Source organism: Sturnira hondurensis, unplaced genomic scaffold (genome assembly GCF_014824575.4).
Source record: "Sturnira hondurensis isolate 20B ecotype Veracruz unplaced genomic scaffold, ASM1482457v3 Scaffold0024152, whole genome shotgun sequence".
Classification (NCBI taxonomy): domain Eukaryota; kingdom Metazoa; phylum Chordata; class Mammalia; order Chiroptera; family Phyllostomidae; genus Sturnira; species Sturnira hondurensis.
Genome location: NW_028096783.1, coordinates 5,071,714 through 5,088,201, shown reverse-complemented (window position 1 = coordinate 5,088,201; position 16,488 = coordinate 5,071,714). Strand labels below are relative to the sequence as shown.

The window sequence follows — 16,488 nt, the reverse complement described above, 5'->3', positions numbered from 1 at the left end:
GATGAACTTTGAGGAAGTTCATCTAATTGTTCTCTGCCTTATTTTCTCCTCCTGAAACAAGTGGGTTTGGTGATACTCCTTCACTGGGTGAGGAGTAAAGTTCCCCAACCTAGGCCGGTGCCGAGTGCAGAGCAAGTGCTCGGTTAACATCAGGTATTTTTAACTTGAAAACACACCTTCCCACTACATAGGGCTCACAAAAAATATTTCTTGGTCACTTAGAATCTTACTGAAAATATTGCAGAGATTCTGCCATATTTTTAAAGTTCTTGATTCTAATAAAAATAACTACACTGAAGCTATTTTGTAGCATGTTGTGCATTTATGGTTTCCATGTGAGCCAGCACCAGAATTTTATTTGGAAATACTTCTTCAAGCAAAGCAGCCAATCCATCAGCATTACAATTTTCCTGTATTTTACTTAATGCATTATTTTCCATAAAATATGAATAAAATGTAAGAATCAGCTATAATGTTAATAGGCGGGAATTCTGAATTCACATTTCCTGGTTCTTTTTCTAATTTGACAACTTACTAGTTGGGTGACTTTGAGGAAGTTCATCTAATTGTTCTCTGCCTTATTTTCTCCTCCTGAAACAAGTGGGTTTGGTGATACTCCTTCACTGGGTGAGGAGTAAAGTTCCCCAACCTAGGCCGGTGCCGAGCGCAGAGCAAGTGCTCGGTTAACATCAGGTATTTTTAACTTGAAAACACACCTTCCCACTACATAGGGCTCACAAAAAAATATTTGCGTACTTCATGGTGAATAAAATTGGCAAATACTAGACCATAAATTGGGCTCTAATAGTGTCAACCAGAAGTCGTTGACACCAACTCACTGCTAAAGGAATCCAAATTTTGAGATGTGGCGAAGACGGAAACTCAGTGCACAGTTCGTTTGTGATGCAGCGTGGCTGTGAGGTGGTCCTAGGACAAGGCCCCTCTAGCCAGACAGCTCTGCTCTGCTCAGGTACTGTCACCACCCTGTTCCCCGATTGGCCTGTCCTCGTGGAGATGAGGACTCCAAATCCTCAGTTTGATTGGTTCAAAGGCACTGTCCTGATTGAGTGGAGCCTCTCTGATCAGTTGGTGAAGATGCTAATGGGGATAGAGCTGCACAGCTCTGATTGGAGGGGGAAAGACAGTCCTATTGGTTGAAATATGACTGTAGGAACTCCTTTATAAGGGTTGGTTTAGAAAGCAGGAGATGTCCCTGTTTAGCAGCGGCTCCTAGGCTCTAAATTTGAGCTCAGGAACCAGGAGCCCTTACTGGTAGGTACCTTTTTTCCTCAGGGATCAATGATAGAAATACCTGTACTTTCATCTGACCCTTCCAATAACACTGTTTTCGTTAGGTTCGTCAGGTTCGTCAAATCAAATCTGTGTATTGTTTCAGCCATTTGTACTGTGGCAGGAAAAAGTGATTCTATGATGGTTTATGAGGTTTTGCTGGTGGCTTTTGTAATTAAGAAACCCCAAGCTGTACATTATCATTCCTTAATGAAATGTAAATTAGTAAACTGAGTATTGCATGACATTAAGCACTGAAAAAATTGTAGTGGCTTGTCTTCATGCACTTGACACTTATTTTTCAGGTCTCATTAAATAAGTCATACTAATTCATTAACACCTCGAGACCCAACATACACTAGGGGAAGGAACATCATTATTGGCAGTAAATGTAAGTTCGTGGTCTTGCTAACTTAAAACCTTTTTTACCAACTTACTGGATGATAATTGTTTTAATTTGATGATGTGGATGTTGAAAACTACCAGGAGTAGAAATGTCAGTCTTGGTCACTCCTGTCCCATGCTTGCAGTATTAGTATTGTCTTTGGTCATAGTGAAGGTGACACTTTGCAAGAATCTTTGAAATCCACACAAACATATTTACATTATTTGCTTAAAACTTAAGTTCCTTTGACTAGCACTTGAGTATTGTGCTCAGAATATAAGCAAATAAGTCAGCGTCCTTTGTTTTTTAAGAAGCCCCTGTAGGCCCCATGGGCCAGCGAGTGGGCTGGCTGGTCAGCATCCTGGACCAGCGAGTGGGCTGGGTATAGCGACACGTATCAGATGGGAGAAGGGATGAACTGGGAGGTGCTGATGACGTGGATGGGCCAGGGAGGCCAGAGAAAGGGAAATTTTTCAATGATGCTGATGAGACGGACAAGTAGCTCAGGGTAATAAAATGCATTTCCTGAAAGACTCCAAGGATACTCCCAGGCTACCAGCTCAGAGCATCTGCGTCTGCCCAGCTGATGGACACCAGACTGTTTTGAACAGCTTAACTATATTTGGAGGATTTTCACATTGTAAATTCCGCCTATCCAAGGCAAGAACCAGAACTTCTGAGCAGGCTGAGTAGGTTAATGAGATGCACTCACAGAAGACTCGAGGGAACAAAGGACTCAGGGCACTCTGGCTGGAGGCCTGCTGTTTTCAGCCAGCAGAGGTAGTATCGTTGCTGGTGCCCAGTGAGCCTCACTGGGATGAGCTATAGGATGTCTGTCTCCCTGGGACTTGAGGGGGCAGAGCTTCGGGAGCAGCATTGTGGTTGGTGCCGTTGGCCTTCTTCCTGGCCAAGTCTCCTCCCCTTTTGCCTTCTGGTCCTCCCAGAGATTCTGTGAACTTCCTAAGAAAATAATTTCCCTTTTTGTCTTTCCTCAAATTAGAGTATCCTGTTGTTTTTGAGCTGGCAAGTTGACAAAAATGCCACTATAAGCGAATTCACTGAACTCTAATGAGGAAGTTGTACCTGTTACTGTCATTGAATAAAGGGGACAGGGCTAAAAAAACATGATGTGAGAACAAGGACTCTCAGTGTGGGGAAAAGTAAATACAGACAAAATAGAATAGGTTCAGTCAGCATTTGAATTGGGAGTATCAATACGAACTGGGGTATTTCATCTCTTAGAGATGTCTAGCCCCAGCTGGTACAGCTCAATGGATTGAGCATAGGCCTTCGAACCAAAGGATCGCTGGTTCGATTCCCACTTGGGGCACATGCCTGGGTTGTGGGCCAGGATCCCAGTAGGGGATGTGTGAGAGGAAACTACACATTGATGTTTCGCTCCCTCTCTTTCTCCCTTCCCCTCTCTCAAAAAATAAAATCTTTTTTTAAAAAAATGTCTATTTGTCCCCCCAAAGCCCCGGAAACAATGGCCAGCTCAGTAGTGAGCACCCCTGTGCCCAGAAGACTGTCTCGAGACACCATTTTTCACTAACATTCCGTAGGGGTCCTGAAGCAGGGCTAACTGCAGGTCTGCGCAGGAAACACAGGACCACCTGGCTCATCCTACCAGAGAGCACCGAAATCATTGCAGGTGAGTGGGGTTGGGTCAGGGGGGCTCAGAGCCGACTGGAGGAGGCTCCCACTGGTCAAAGGGGACACATAAAAATGGCAGTGGACCCCAACGTGTCAACCTTGCAAGAGTTCATAAGGACACAAAAATAAGCAAAAACCAATCAGTCCCTCTGGAAGGTGTTACGGGAATGCACTATTTTGAAAACTGCTAAATAAGGAGAAAGACTCAGGCCTTTCTTGTCCCCTTCCTGTGTAGACATCACAGCTGGGTCGCCACACCAGTGAGGACTTTCTCTGCAGGACTCCGGCAGGCAAATAAACCAGGGGTGGTGAGCTGAGTGGTTGTGCTCACTTCCTGCTGGAACAGGAGTCTGAGCACAGAGCAGTGAGACAGCCTGGGGCCCTCAGACCTGCGCCCCGTGCTGAAAACCACTCTGCCATCTACAAAGTAATCGCCCCTCCGGAAACACGCCCTTCACCCTATCAAACCTGGAGATAGGTACCACCGTATAATTCTTGGGACCATGGGGAGCTCATACAGACTGCGCTTGGAGAGCATGGTGAATTCCTGGCAGTGGGCAGTCTACAGACAAAAGTGATCTGATTTCTTCAGTAAGTAAATTGGGGAAAAAAAAGATGAAGTGGGAAACCTGTGGATTAAAAGTGACCTAAAAGGCCCAGGCTGGTGTAGCTCAGTGGATTGAGCATGGGCCTGTGAACCACATGATCGCGGTTCGATTCCCAGTCAGGGCACATGCCTGGGTTGCAGGCCAGTTCCCAGCAGGGGACTCACGAGAGGCAACCATACATTGATAGTTCTCTCCTCTCCTTCCCTTCCCCTCTAAAGATAAATAAATAAAATCTTTAAAAAAATTTTTTTAAAAAGTGACCTAAAAGATCTATTTATTTATTTCCTCTCCTGGGGGCATTTTTCCCCCATTGCTTTCTTTTTGAGAGAGAGAAACATCGATCAGCTGACCTCCTGCATGCGCCCCAACAAGAGATCAAACTTTCAACTTGGCATATGCCCTGACTGGGACTCAAACCCACAACCCTTTGGTCCACAGCACAACACTCCAACCAACTGAGCCACACTGGCCAGGGCCTGAAAGATATATATAAACCAACCAAAAAGCAGGTCAAAGATAAACCGCAGTGCGTAGAGACTCAGGACTGGATAAGAAATCATAGAGAAAACCAACACACACGAGGAGGTAATCTCTGCGGAAGCCAGCGCAGTGCCTGCTTCTAGTAGGCAGAGTGGGGCTGCCTGGGGACAGACGTGTGAAGGGTGGGGGTTGGCCGGGTTCTGTCTCATGAGTGGCCGTGACAGGAAGGTTGCCTTCGGATAATCCAGTAAGTTGTATATCTGTTTTAACCTATTTTTTAATATTTCTGTTACATTTAACACTAGCAAGTTTTTAAGTGCTAATGGAAAACCAGAAAACATTTGCTTTATGTTTTCATTTATTTTTTCTCTAAAGGTTTTATCTATCTATCTATCTATTTATTTATTTATTTATTTGCTTTTAGAGAGAGGGAGAGAAATATCAATGTGTGAGAGAGACATCAATCAGTTGCCTCTCACACGCCCCCAGCTGGGGACCTGGTTCACAACCCAGGCACGTGCCTGCACTGGGAATCGAATTGGTGGCCTTCTGGTTCACAGGCCAGCACTCAGTGCACTGAACCACACCGACCAGAGCTCATTTATTCTTTTAATAATTCAACAAACACTGAGTATGAACTGGGAATCCTTGCCTTCAGGAGCTCTGTTTGGAGAGGGGGTGGTGCACCCGCGCATCTTCCATGGTGGCTGCATTGGAAGGAGGCAGGGTTTTCCCGCGGCCATGTGCAGTCCCAGGGGAAATGGCCTTGGAAAAGGGAAAAGGGAGACCGGCTGGCATGGAAGACAGGTAGATAGACCCCAAATGTATTCTGGAGATAGAGCTGACAGAGGTGATGGTTGGTTTGTCGGTGTGTGTGGGTGGGATAAGAACAGCCAGTGATGTCTTTAGGATTGATGACTCAATGTGTGGTGAAGCCATTTACTAAGGTGGCCGGGTCTGAGGCAGCTTAAATGAGACAGCACTCCTGGCACTAAAAACTGTGCTTCTGCGGAAGGAGGGGGGTCTCCCAGCATCTCCAGGCCCCTAGAGCATCGTCTCTTATCTCTTGGAGGAGAGGGAGTGCAACTCTAGCCTGTGCCCAGAAAGTAGACGGCTAGAAACTCCCAGTGACACCCCTAATGACTACCAGGCGACTTTTGTCACTACACAGAGATGAGCATGAAGGAGGAGGGCTTCCCCGTGAGTGAGAGGCCTTAGGAGAGGCGCATGGGCTGGGAAGCAAGGCTGCAGAGTAAGGCTGGTGGCTGTGGGAAAGCCATGCTAAGAAGGGTGGATTTAACTCGGGAGACACTGAAGGTTTTAAAGAAGCTGTGGTTGCCCTGGCTGGTGTGGCTCAGTGGATTGAACATGGGCCTGCAAACTGAGGGGTCAGTGGTTCGATTCCCAGTCAAGGCATAGGCCTGGGTCGCAGGCTGGGTCCCCAGTAGGGGGCACATGAGAGGCAACCGATCAATGTATCTCTCTCTTGGAAACTGATGTTTCTCTCCCTCCCTTGTCCTTTCTCTAAAAGTAAACAAAATCTTTAAAAGCTGTTTGCTGAGAAAGATGAAGCTGATTGCTGTATATAGAAGAGATCGCAGGGAGGGAGGAAAACTGGAGGTAGGACATCCATTTGTTTCTTATGCAAATCTAGGCAAAGGGTGATGAGGGTGTAAATAGGGGTCTTCCAAATGGGGAGGAAAGAATGGACTCTACGTATCAGCTACTTGAGAGAAAGACTTGACCAGCTTTGAGACTGATTGGATATAAAATGTAAGGGGGGGCCCTTGCCAGGTGGCTCTGTTGGTTAGGGCATCATCCTGATAGGCCAAGGTTGAGGGTTTGATTCCCAATCAGGACACATTCAAGAATCAACCAATGAATGGATAAATAAGCGGAACAACAAATTGATTTCTCTCTCTCCCCTTCTCACTCTCCCCCTCTAAATAAATAAATTAAAAACAAAAAAAGATGTACCATACATTGATGTTTCTCTCCCTCTCTCCTTCCCTTCCCCTCTAAAGATAAATAAATAAAATCTAAAAAAAAAAAAAAAAAGATGTAAGGGGCAGCCCTGGCTGGTGTGGCTCAGTGGATTGGATGCTGGCTTGCAAACTGAGGGGACCCTGTTGGGGCACACGCCTGAGTTGTGGGCATGTTTGTCACACATTGTTGTTTCTTTCCCTTTCTCCCTCCCTCCTTGTCTCTCTAGAAATAAATAAAATATTTAAAAACAAAAGATGTAAGGGGAAGGTGGAGAGTCAAAGATGATTCCAAGGATTTTTCTTTTTTAAATTGATTATTTTATTTTATTTTATTTTTTAAAATATTTTATTTATTTATCTTTAGAGGGGAAGGGAAGGAGAAAGGGAGAGAAATATCAATGTATGGTTGCCTCTGCCGAGGACACACAATGTATCATGTGTCCCCTGCCGGGAAGTGGCCTCCAACCCAAGCATGTGGCCTGACAGGGAATCGAACCACGATCCTCTGGTTCGCAGGCCCATGCTCAATCCACTGCGCTATACCAGCCAGGACTAATTGATTATTTTAGAGCAAGAAGAAGGGAGAAAGGGAGATTTGTTGTTCCACTTATTTATGCATTCATTTGCTCTTTTATTTTAAAAAAGATTTTGTTTATTTTTAAAGAGAGGGGAAGGGAGGGAGAAAGAAGGAGAGAAACATCAGTGTGCGAGAGATACATCAATTAGTTGCCTCTTGCACACCCCCAACTGGGCACCCGGCCAGCAATCCAGGCATGTGCCCTGACTGGGAATCAAACCAGCGATCTTTTGGTTTGCAGGCTGACACTCAATCCACTGAGCCACACCAGCCAAGGCTTGCTGGTTGATTCCCACCCACGACCTTGGTGTATTAGGATGATGCTCTAAATACCCGAGCTACCCAGCCAGGGCTGAGTCCCCGGTTTTGAGCCTATGAGAATGATAGTTATAACTGGAGAAAAAGGTGGAGATGGGCAAGTCTGGAAAGGAAGCCTGGGGCTTGTGGATTGCAAAGCAGAGATTTTAATTTTATTTACCCTCGTTTCCCAGCATTTAGAAGAATGCTTAGCATATAGTTTGTGCTCACTAATGTTTGTTGGCTGTGTAATAGCAGTAGAACACAAATGGAGACGTTCTCTGGGAAATTGGTGGGTTTTTTTTTTTTTTAGGATTTACTTATTTATTTATCTATCTATTTATTTATTTAGAATGGGGAAGGGAAGGAGAAAGAGTGGGAAAGAAAGTAGTGGGAAAGAAAGTAGTGATGTGAGAAACATGGATTGAATTGACCAGGGACAGAACCAGCCACCTTTTGCTTTGCAGGCAATACCCAGTCAACTGAGCCACAGTGGGTCAGGGAATCCCAGGCAATGTTAATGCACAATTGGAACTGCTTCACAATGTCATCGCTCAGAATACAAATTTACCTATTTGAAGCCATAAACTGAGAGGCCAGGAGAGTGGAAAGAAATAGGGAGACGGCCGAAGAGAGAACCCTGGAAACCATGACATTTAGGGGCCAGAAAGTAGGACCAGAATCCAGGGCAGGTGGGCATCTGAAGATGGCGTCAGTCCGTGTCCGATGCTGCAGATGTGAAAGATGCTGGGAACAGATAAGAGGGCGTTTGATTGGGCAACTCAGGACTCTGGTGGCCTACCCAGGGTGAACTGGAAGCAGGCCAGCAAGAGCCTCCAGCGACGAGAGAGAGGCAGCTAGTGGCCACAGGGGAGGCTAAGCCCAGGGGCAGTGCGGTTTTTGTTTGGGTTTGGAGGGGTTGTAATTGAGACCTAGTCACACAGACCAGTGGAGGCTGAAGTTGCAAGAGGGAAGGAGAGAAACCATGGCGGGCATCAAGGCGGCGGCCGCGGCGGAAGGGGTGTTTTCCAGCGGAGAGGGACAAGGCCCCTCTCCCAGAGGGAAGGCAAGCACGCAGGTGCCTTCTGTTGACGCCCTCCGTAGGCACTTACTGTAACTTACTTATCACTAAAGGCCACCACCAGTTGAGTCCCCATGTCTTACTTCTCCATCACCTTCAGGCCGGCGACCTTATTTTCCCCTTTACAGGAGGGGAGGCGGTTCCCCGGAGGTTCTGGGGGAGGCGGGAGCCCGCGAAGGGGCGGCAGTTCTGGGAAAGGTGCAGGCGAGGGCGGCCGCAGCGAGAGCGACCGCGGGGCGGGCCCGGGAGGCCACACCCTGAAACTACCTGCGCGGGGCAGGAAGAGCGAGGGCGAGAGCCACTCTGCCGGCGGCCGGCGCTGGGCTGGTGACCTAGTCTCACCGAGACCTGCCACCTGCGTCCCCTGTGCCGACCTCGCACGCTGCTCCCCCGTGACCCCTTGACCCAGTGGCGATGGGAGCGGGCCACTGGCGCGGACCACGCCTCTGAGACCCGCGACCGGCCACCCGGACCATGAAGAGCAATCAGGGCCGCAAGGGCGGAGGGGGCTCCAAGGACCTCCGCGCGGGACTCAAGTACAACTCGCGGCTGGAGGTGAGCGAGCGTGCGCGGCGGAGGGGTAGCCAGGACGCTGCAGCCCTGACCGCCCGCGGGCGAGGGGCCCAGGCCGGGCTTTGTAGGCGCCGTCGGGGTGGGGAGTCTGGAGTGCGGCCGGGAGCTGATCGGTCCGAGCAGGCGCCCCGGCCCCCGGTGCTCTGTTCTCTGCGCTTTGTCTCGGCCGAGGGACCGCTCCACTGCCCTTTGGTGGCCGGGGCGCTGGCCCGGCAGGTGGAATTTCCTGTTTGGTGGGTGCCTGGCCTCAGGACCTTTGATACCTGTGGTGCTGCGCGCTGGCGAGGCGGGAATGCTCGGGTCTTTGGACAAGCCGAATCTCCAACTAAAAAAGGGGCCGTCTTGCTCCCTTTGTGGACTCTGCGCTACCCAAGTACCTCCAGAAGGAGCCGGGGGCGGAGGCTTGGAGTGAGTGATTTGGGCGGGAAAAGGGAGGTTTCCAGGGGACTTTAGAGTCGTAGTATAGTCTTCGTGTCCTCTTAGGAATTTGTTTTTTCCTTACCAGTCAGAGGCACTTTGGGCCCTTTGCAGGGGGCGCCCGGGAGACTAGAGCTTCTGGTTGCCCTGGAGCGCGGAGCTAAGGACTCCAGGGTGGGGCTTGGCTGGGCCTCTCGGAGAGAGGACGCAGCTTTTGGGGAAGGTGACTGTATAGGAAGGGATGTGGTAACGTGTGTCTTGAGCGTTTTAGACACTGAAGCCGGGAGCCCTTGTTTGGCAGGAAGAACAACGAGGGACCTGAGAGATCGCAAAGACATTACGTTCAGGCAGAGCTGGGGACAGGTTGTCAGTTACCTTATCCAAGGACACACCTAGGTGGCAGTGCTCTGGCAGGACTGGCCGCCAGGCCTCCGCCTGTCTGCCCAGCGGGTCCCCAGGTTTCCTGGAGGGCCAGGCGAGGGCCGCCCCGAGTGGACACTGACGGCAGGGGCTGCTCTGGGAGGGAGCTTTGCTCTGCAACGCACGGGTGGAACTGCGGCCCGTGTTCCTGGGTCCCGGTCACCCTCTCTGCCCCACACTGTGGCCAGGACTCCTGTGCGGGTCCAGTTTTAGAGCTCTCTAAAATTACTTCCTTTTCTCCAAGTGGCACATCGGCCCACTTTTCTCTCCCTGACCCGAGGAGTTGCTTCTACTGCACCTCCACCTGCTTGAGACACCCTCTCCTGGATGGATGCCTCTATTTTCCTTTCTGTATTCACCCTGTTTGTGAAGCCTTGCCAACTCCCCACTGGGGCTCTGGACCCCGGCCTCAGAGAGGACCTGTGGTTTGGCATTTGTTAGTTCAGGGCGGTTTTTTTTTTATTGTGACTTCCTTTTCTGGGACTTCCTTTTCTGAGAGCAGGGTCTTCTTGGAGTCTCCTCTGAATCATCTCACCGTCTCCCTGCTCCTGCCCTCCAACAGGGGCCAGTCCTGGGGCTCCGCTCCACATTCTGCCTGGAGCTCCAAGGGCCCACTGACTGCTGTGACCGCTGTCCTTGCTTTCCTTGGCCCCCTGCTCCTTGTCTCATGTTCTGTGAAGCTCACATGTCCTCCACCCGCCTGTGGTCTTCCCTCTACTTCCGATGGTGCGGTTTTCCTGCACAGGGTCCCTCTGTCTGTTCCCCTGCCCAATCCACTGAACCAATTGCGTGCCTCGTTCTGTGCCAGGCACTGTTCCGAGAGGACTCTTAAAGGCAAGTAAGGTATGGTTGCTTTCCTTAAGGAATTTACAGCCCCGAGAGCCATGCTCAAAGGCGTGTGTAAAACAGAGAGGACACTTCCTGCAGGAAGTGGCCCTCTCTGCCCAAAGCTCATTTCCATTTCTCCAGGAAGTCTTCACTCTCCCTCCTGCCCCATGCCCTCCCAGCCATCTCCCTTCCTGGACCATCTGATAAAATTCACAGTCAGGGTCTGCAGACTCTGCCTTAACTTGTTTCCTGCCCAGGAGGTGGGTACCTCCCATGGGTTTGTCCTCTGCGTCCTCAGTGCCTAGCTGGGTCATGCCAGCCCCCACAGGGCACTGTGGCTTCTGGGAAAGGTCCTTCCCAAGGTTGATGACTCCAGCCCCTGCCCCACCCTCACCTGTTTCCCTCTGAGCTCCCCACTGCCTCTGGATCCCTGGGGACCCACCGCATGAGGGTGGAGGGGTTGTGTGAGCCCTGCCCACAGGAGAGCAGGTGCACAGATGCCCAGAGTTATAGCTGTTAGCAAGAACTGGGAAGCCTGCCTCACTGAGTGCCCTGGCCTATGCTGATTATCTGATGCTGACCCTAAAGCTGCTTTGGCATCCATCAGTTTCCTCCAAAGTCATGACCGGCCCACGTAAGGCTCGGTGTGCCCTAGGCCCCTGGAAATCAGCGTTGGGAAGCAGATGGGGGTGGTGCTAGGCCAGACAGCTCTGGCTTTTCAGAGTCATGAGAAGGGTCACACATTCACTCACCCACAGAACAGACATCAGGTACCCCCCACTGAGAATGCGCCAGGAACAGGGCAACAGCCCTGGGAGAGAAACCAGGCCCCCGGTCTCTGCCTTCAGGCTGGAGGGGTCAGAGTGGGTGAATTGGGACCAGCGGCCATCTGCGGTGTGGCGGCAGGCGTGAGCAATGTGGAGGCAAGACCCGGCGCCGCCGCTTTCCTGCCGGGTGATCTCAGAGATGTTACCCAATCCCTGAGAGCCTCAGTATCCGTGACAATGAAGCGGGATGACGTATACGTTGCAGGTTTGTGGCAAGGATTAAAAGGCACACTTTACATGAAAGCCATGCGTGAACTGCAGCGTGGAGTGTAAACCACAGTTTGAGTTTCTGAGTTGAAAAAGGACTCGAGACAAGCAGTTAGAATGTCGTGTTAGTAGGATGGATGCCTGGGAAGAGGCTCGCAGCCAGGCTGTCTGTGGGGCGCTGACATGGCCCCGCTGGACACAAGGAGTCTCTCTGAGCAGCGAACAAATTCCAGCGACCGAGACCCTCCTGTTATGGTTCCAATATTCACTCCCCCCCCTTCACTCAGCTACTGTGAAAATGATCCTCTCTGAAAAGAAAAGTGCCGAGACCATGGATGTAACAACCGGCTACTCGTCCCTTTCTCCTTATTCCCCTCCCACCCCGACCTTAAAAAATAAAGCTCTTAAAGTCTTCCTTCTTTAAGGCTCTCCAAAGGCTCATGTGCTGGAAGGTGTGTGCAGGGGTGAGGAAGAGCAGGGTAGGTGGTCAGCTGTGGGGTACCCAGAGTGTTCCTTAGGTGGAGAACACTGAGGTGGGGACTCACCTTCAGGCGCCGCAAATGGACAAAGAAGGTGCCTTCTCCCGGGGCCTTCTGTCCACTGTGGTTCTGGGAAGGCCTGGACGTTCATGGCGCTCATTCAGGAGGTGGGAACACTGAGGCGCAGGAGAAGACAGCTGTCACCTGAAAACCACCTCCTGCCTGTGGAACTCCGCTGAGGTGGCGCTGCCTGGAACAGGCTTGTTGGTGGCAGAGCTGTGTCCTCTCGCTCTGCTCCAGGGGCGGGCATGTGACTGCCTACACTGTGGCCTGTGGCTGATGTGGTCCCAGAATTCTGCTGGTGTCAGTTCCTTTTTTGGCTTGTGGTTCTGTCCAGGTTTGGGGCTTCTGTTGTTCCTAAGAGGGAAAGTCTGTTCTTAGAACAGGAGAGAGAGTGTGACGGAGCCCCCAAGGCGCCCGGGGCCCAGCGACATTGCTTCTGACACTGTGCACTTGCTCCTGGAGCATTTAGAGAACTAACAATTATCACCAGCGTTTACTGAGCATATATTATGTATTGTGCCTCTTAGTATTATTATAGTCATCATCCTTTTGTAGGTGAGGAAAACGGAGCACAGAGAGGCTTGCCTAAGGTCACAGAGCAAGACAGTGGGAGTGGGATTTGAACCCAGGGAGTCTGACTTGGCTGTCTTTTACTTGGACTGCTCTAGCTCAAGACAGGGCTGTCAGCCCAGTGGGCTCAGGAAGGGATGGATTACTGAGGGTAAACATTGATTTGATTTCGGTAAGAAACTGGATTTCTCTTCTTGGGGTGTTTCTGAGATGCATGCCTGGGACGTAGCAAAATTAGAATAGCGTTTATGGTGTGAGAATGAGAATGGGAACTGTTGGGCTTTCCAGAGAATTCTCACCCTGCCCTGCAGTAGTGAGAGGCACGTGTGGGGTTCCCTCAGAGCCTGGGGTCAATAGTTGCCCTTTTTTATTTGTTAAGAACTTTTCTAGAAGCAAGCCCTGGCTGGTGTGGCTCAGTGGACCGAGCGACTGAGCACCTGCCTGCGAACCAAAGGGTCACTGATTCGATTCCCAGTCGGGGCACGTGCCTGGGTTGTGGGCCAGGTCCCAGAAGCAGGTCCCTACTACAAATTCTGTCTTGGAATCTCCTATTTTCACAATTTGTTCATTTATACCAGGCTTAGCAACAGAATCCTTAGAGTCCTTGTGACAGTTGACTTACCGGTTGAAATCTTGGCTCTTTTGTCTCTCTGACATGACGACGATGGTGACACAGAGAATATGATGGCAGTCATATAATGGCAGTCGTCCTACCCAGCACTGGCTGTGTGCAAATAGGTTCATTATCTGTATCCTCACAGCAACCGTGTGTGGGGGGAAAAGGCCTGGTTTACAGAGCAGAATAGGAGGCTCAGAGGGTTTGAGTAATGGCCCAGAGGCAGAGGAAGAACGAGAATTCACACCTACATCTGTGAGGCTCCAAAGCCCCTGCTTATCACTGCAGCGCCTGGTGATGGATGTGCATTCCCAGCAAAACCCCGGAACACGTTGTTACCAGTGGCGAGTGCCAGGCGCCAGTGCAGGTCCACCAAACACCTCTTGCCCCCACCTGTCTGGTCTCCCCTTTGATGCAGTTGCTCATCTGGTCGACCGGGAGTCTGGCTGGAGCTGTGATTTCAACAAAGCTTTGAACAAGACGTACCTTTGTTTATTATGCATATACATAAAAGTCATCATGGAAAACGTATTAAAAGGTATTTTATTTATTTATTTTTAGAGAGAGGGGAAGAGAGGGAAAGAAACATCGATGTGTGGTTGCCTTTCACATGCTCACCTGGGGAACTGACCTGAAACCCAGGCATATGCCTCGACCAGGATTCGAACCGGTGACTCCTAGGTTGCATACATTTTCATGCCCTTTCCCATTTCCTGCCCTGTGCATATGTTTTATCTAGTTTGTTGGTAAGCACATGACAACCTGTGTCCTGGAAAAGGCATTCTATCACCTCCTGCCTGCTGGGTGCAGCGGAGGGCGGAGGGTGGTGGTGCTGGGGAACAGTGAGGTCTGGTAGGTTTCTGTCTGGTCGAAGGGCTGTGCCCAAGTTGTCCATTTATGGATCTAAGTCCTTCTGGGCTGCTCCTGACTCCTTCCCGGGTTCTGCAACATTTCTTCTTTAGTAGCAACCTGATGAGGTCTCGGAGCACTTGCTTATCGGCTTTATAGATGGATGACACCTTCCTGGGAGGGAAAGGCCATACCTTGGATGACTGAATTCTGAGTCAGAAGGATGCGGACAGCCTGCAGGACAGGCTGCCAAGCAGAATAGTGTCCATCCACGTTAGGCGTAAGCGCAGCACGCTGACAGCGGGAACAGAAGCCACCTTCCTCCCGCTGCTGCGGTGATGGGAGTGTGACCTCCCACCTGTGCTGAAGTGAGCTGGAAGTGAGCCAGGCTGGGGAAGGGCAAGTGCAGGTGCCGGGTGGAGGGTTGACACCCATTTGGCTCAGACAAGTAGATAGAATTTTAAAATGGGGGGAAGTACCCTAGAGAAGCATTTCACTATGTCTTGCCTATGCATGTTTTCTGAAGGAAGTTGTTTTATTTCTTGTTACAAAAGTTAGGAAGGGCTTTTTTGTTGTTTGTTTTTTTCTTTTTAAGTCAAGCAATACAGAAATACACAAAGTAGAAGGTGAAATTCCTCTGAAATCCTTCCAGATTTCATAACCTCTATAAATAGTTTGCCTTGTTGTCTCACAAGTCTTCTGTGCATATACAAATATGTACTTATTTGGATATTAACATTTTGAGTACAGGACCCTTTCCAAATGGAATCTGCAGCTGAAGATATGGTTGTAATTAATTACTTTGTCACCCATTTTTTCACTCTCTTAACCCATGGTAAGATTGTAGAGCAAACACACAGCCTCCTGCATCCCCCACCCCTGCTTCCTCCGCCCCCCAGTGCTTAAGGAGCCGGGGGTTTACCTGGAGAGTGAGACTGGGGTGGAGGTGTGATGGGGGAGCGAGGGAAACCTGGAGGAAGTCTTCTCACAAACGGTGGGGGAGGGGCCCTGCTCAGGGGCTTCTCAGAGAGGGCACCTGAGGTGTTTAGACCCTGCGGGTCAGGCCTCCCTTGGATTAAGCTGCTGAATCCTGGGTCCCATGTCATCGTAGGAGTATTGCTAACTACAGGGCCATGAGGTCGAACCAGGTGGACACGGGCTTAGAACACACTGTGCCTTCTGAGTGGTTGAAGCGAGTGTGTTCAGCCAGAGAAGGAGCAGACTCAGAGCGCGCCTGTCGCAGCTGGAGGATTTCAGGAGTGACCCCCCACCCCCAGCTGCGGAAGTGAGGCTGGCTCCCTGCAGTGCTCGTGTGCAGAAGCCATTGTGTGGGCCACTCGTGGGGAAGGAGGGATTTGTAACGCTGGCTCTGGCTGGAAACCCTCCTTCCCCCACGAAGGACGGCCGTGGGAGGACAGGAGGCGGACGAGTTCTACATGCTGTCGGGCTCTAAGAATCCGATCCCAAGGATACATTTCTGCATTCTCTCCCGGCCAGATCCTGTTACTTCCACCCCTGGGACTATGGGCCGTAACTTTAGACTCGGGTCCCTGGGCGGGGGTGGTGCTTTCCTGTTTGTGTATTCAGCCCTTTCTCCCAAACAGCATCTCAGATTGGCAGCTCCAGCATGCCCAGAGCTACCTGAGAGGCTGAGGAGGTGTGTCGGAAGGGAGGCGATTCCTGGAGGCAGGTGGGCTTGGGGCTTTCCCCCTAATGTCTGCAGACCCTTGGGTTCCCCAGGACAGCTGTGAGAAAGGTCAGTAAAGAGGACAAGCTCACGATGCCTGCCGTGACTTTAATCGTGCGTGCCCCAGGGAGTTTTGCTGAGTGAAGAAGGCCAGCAGCCCCTAAAGTTTATACTGGATAACTCATTTTGGTAATTTTGGAAACCATAGCTTTAGAACTGGGGGATAGGTTAGTGGGGAGGGGGCCAGAAGGAGGTGAGCATGCCCACACCCAGGTAGCTGGAGGAGTCAGAACCGTGACCTTGACCGTATGGGTGAATAAATATGTCACTGATGTGAGGAAGGCACATTTGTGACGAAAGCTGATGGAACTCAGTACTTACACACAAATGAATACAGGGAAAGTGGGAAGTGTGAGTAAGGTGTGGGGCTGTGTTAATGTTGTCATATAACACCGTTTTATACAACGTTAGCACTAGCAGGAACTGGGCAAAGTGTCCGAGGGATCTCATGGTGTCTGGTCTTACAATCGCGTGTGGCTCTACGATGAGCTCAACCAAAATATCAATAATTGGAAAAAGCACAGCCTGTGGGATCA

The 16,488-nt window shown here is 50.4% G+C and overlaps 1 protein-coding gene across 1 annotated transcript in view; it reads left to right on the top strand.

Moving 5' to 3' along the window:
• The first annotated feature begins 8,640 nt into the window (after positions 1-8,640).
• Positions 8,641-16,488, top strand: part of ST14 (ST14 transmembrane serine protease matriptase) — a 41,317-nt gene continuing 33,469 nt past the window's right edge. Inside the window, exon 1 of the mRNA XM_037038202.1 lies at positions 8,641-8,911. Within this exon, the coding sequence (XP_036894097.1) occupies positions 8,831-8,911 (81 nt within the window). The 5' untranslated portion in view covers positions 8,641-8,830. The remainder of the gene's footprint in view (positions 8,912-16,488) is intronic.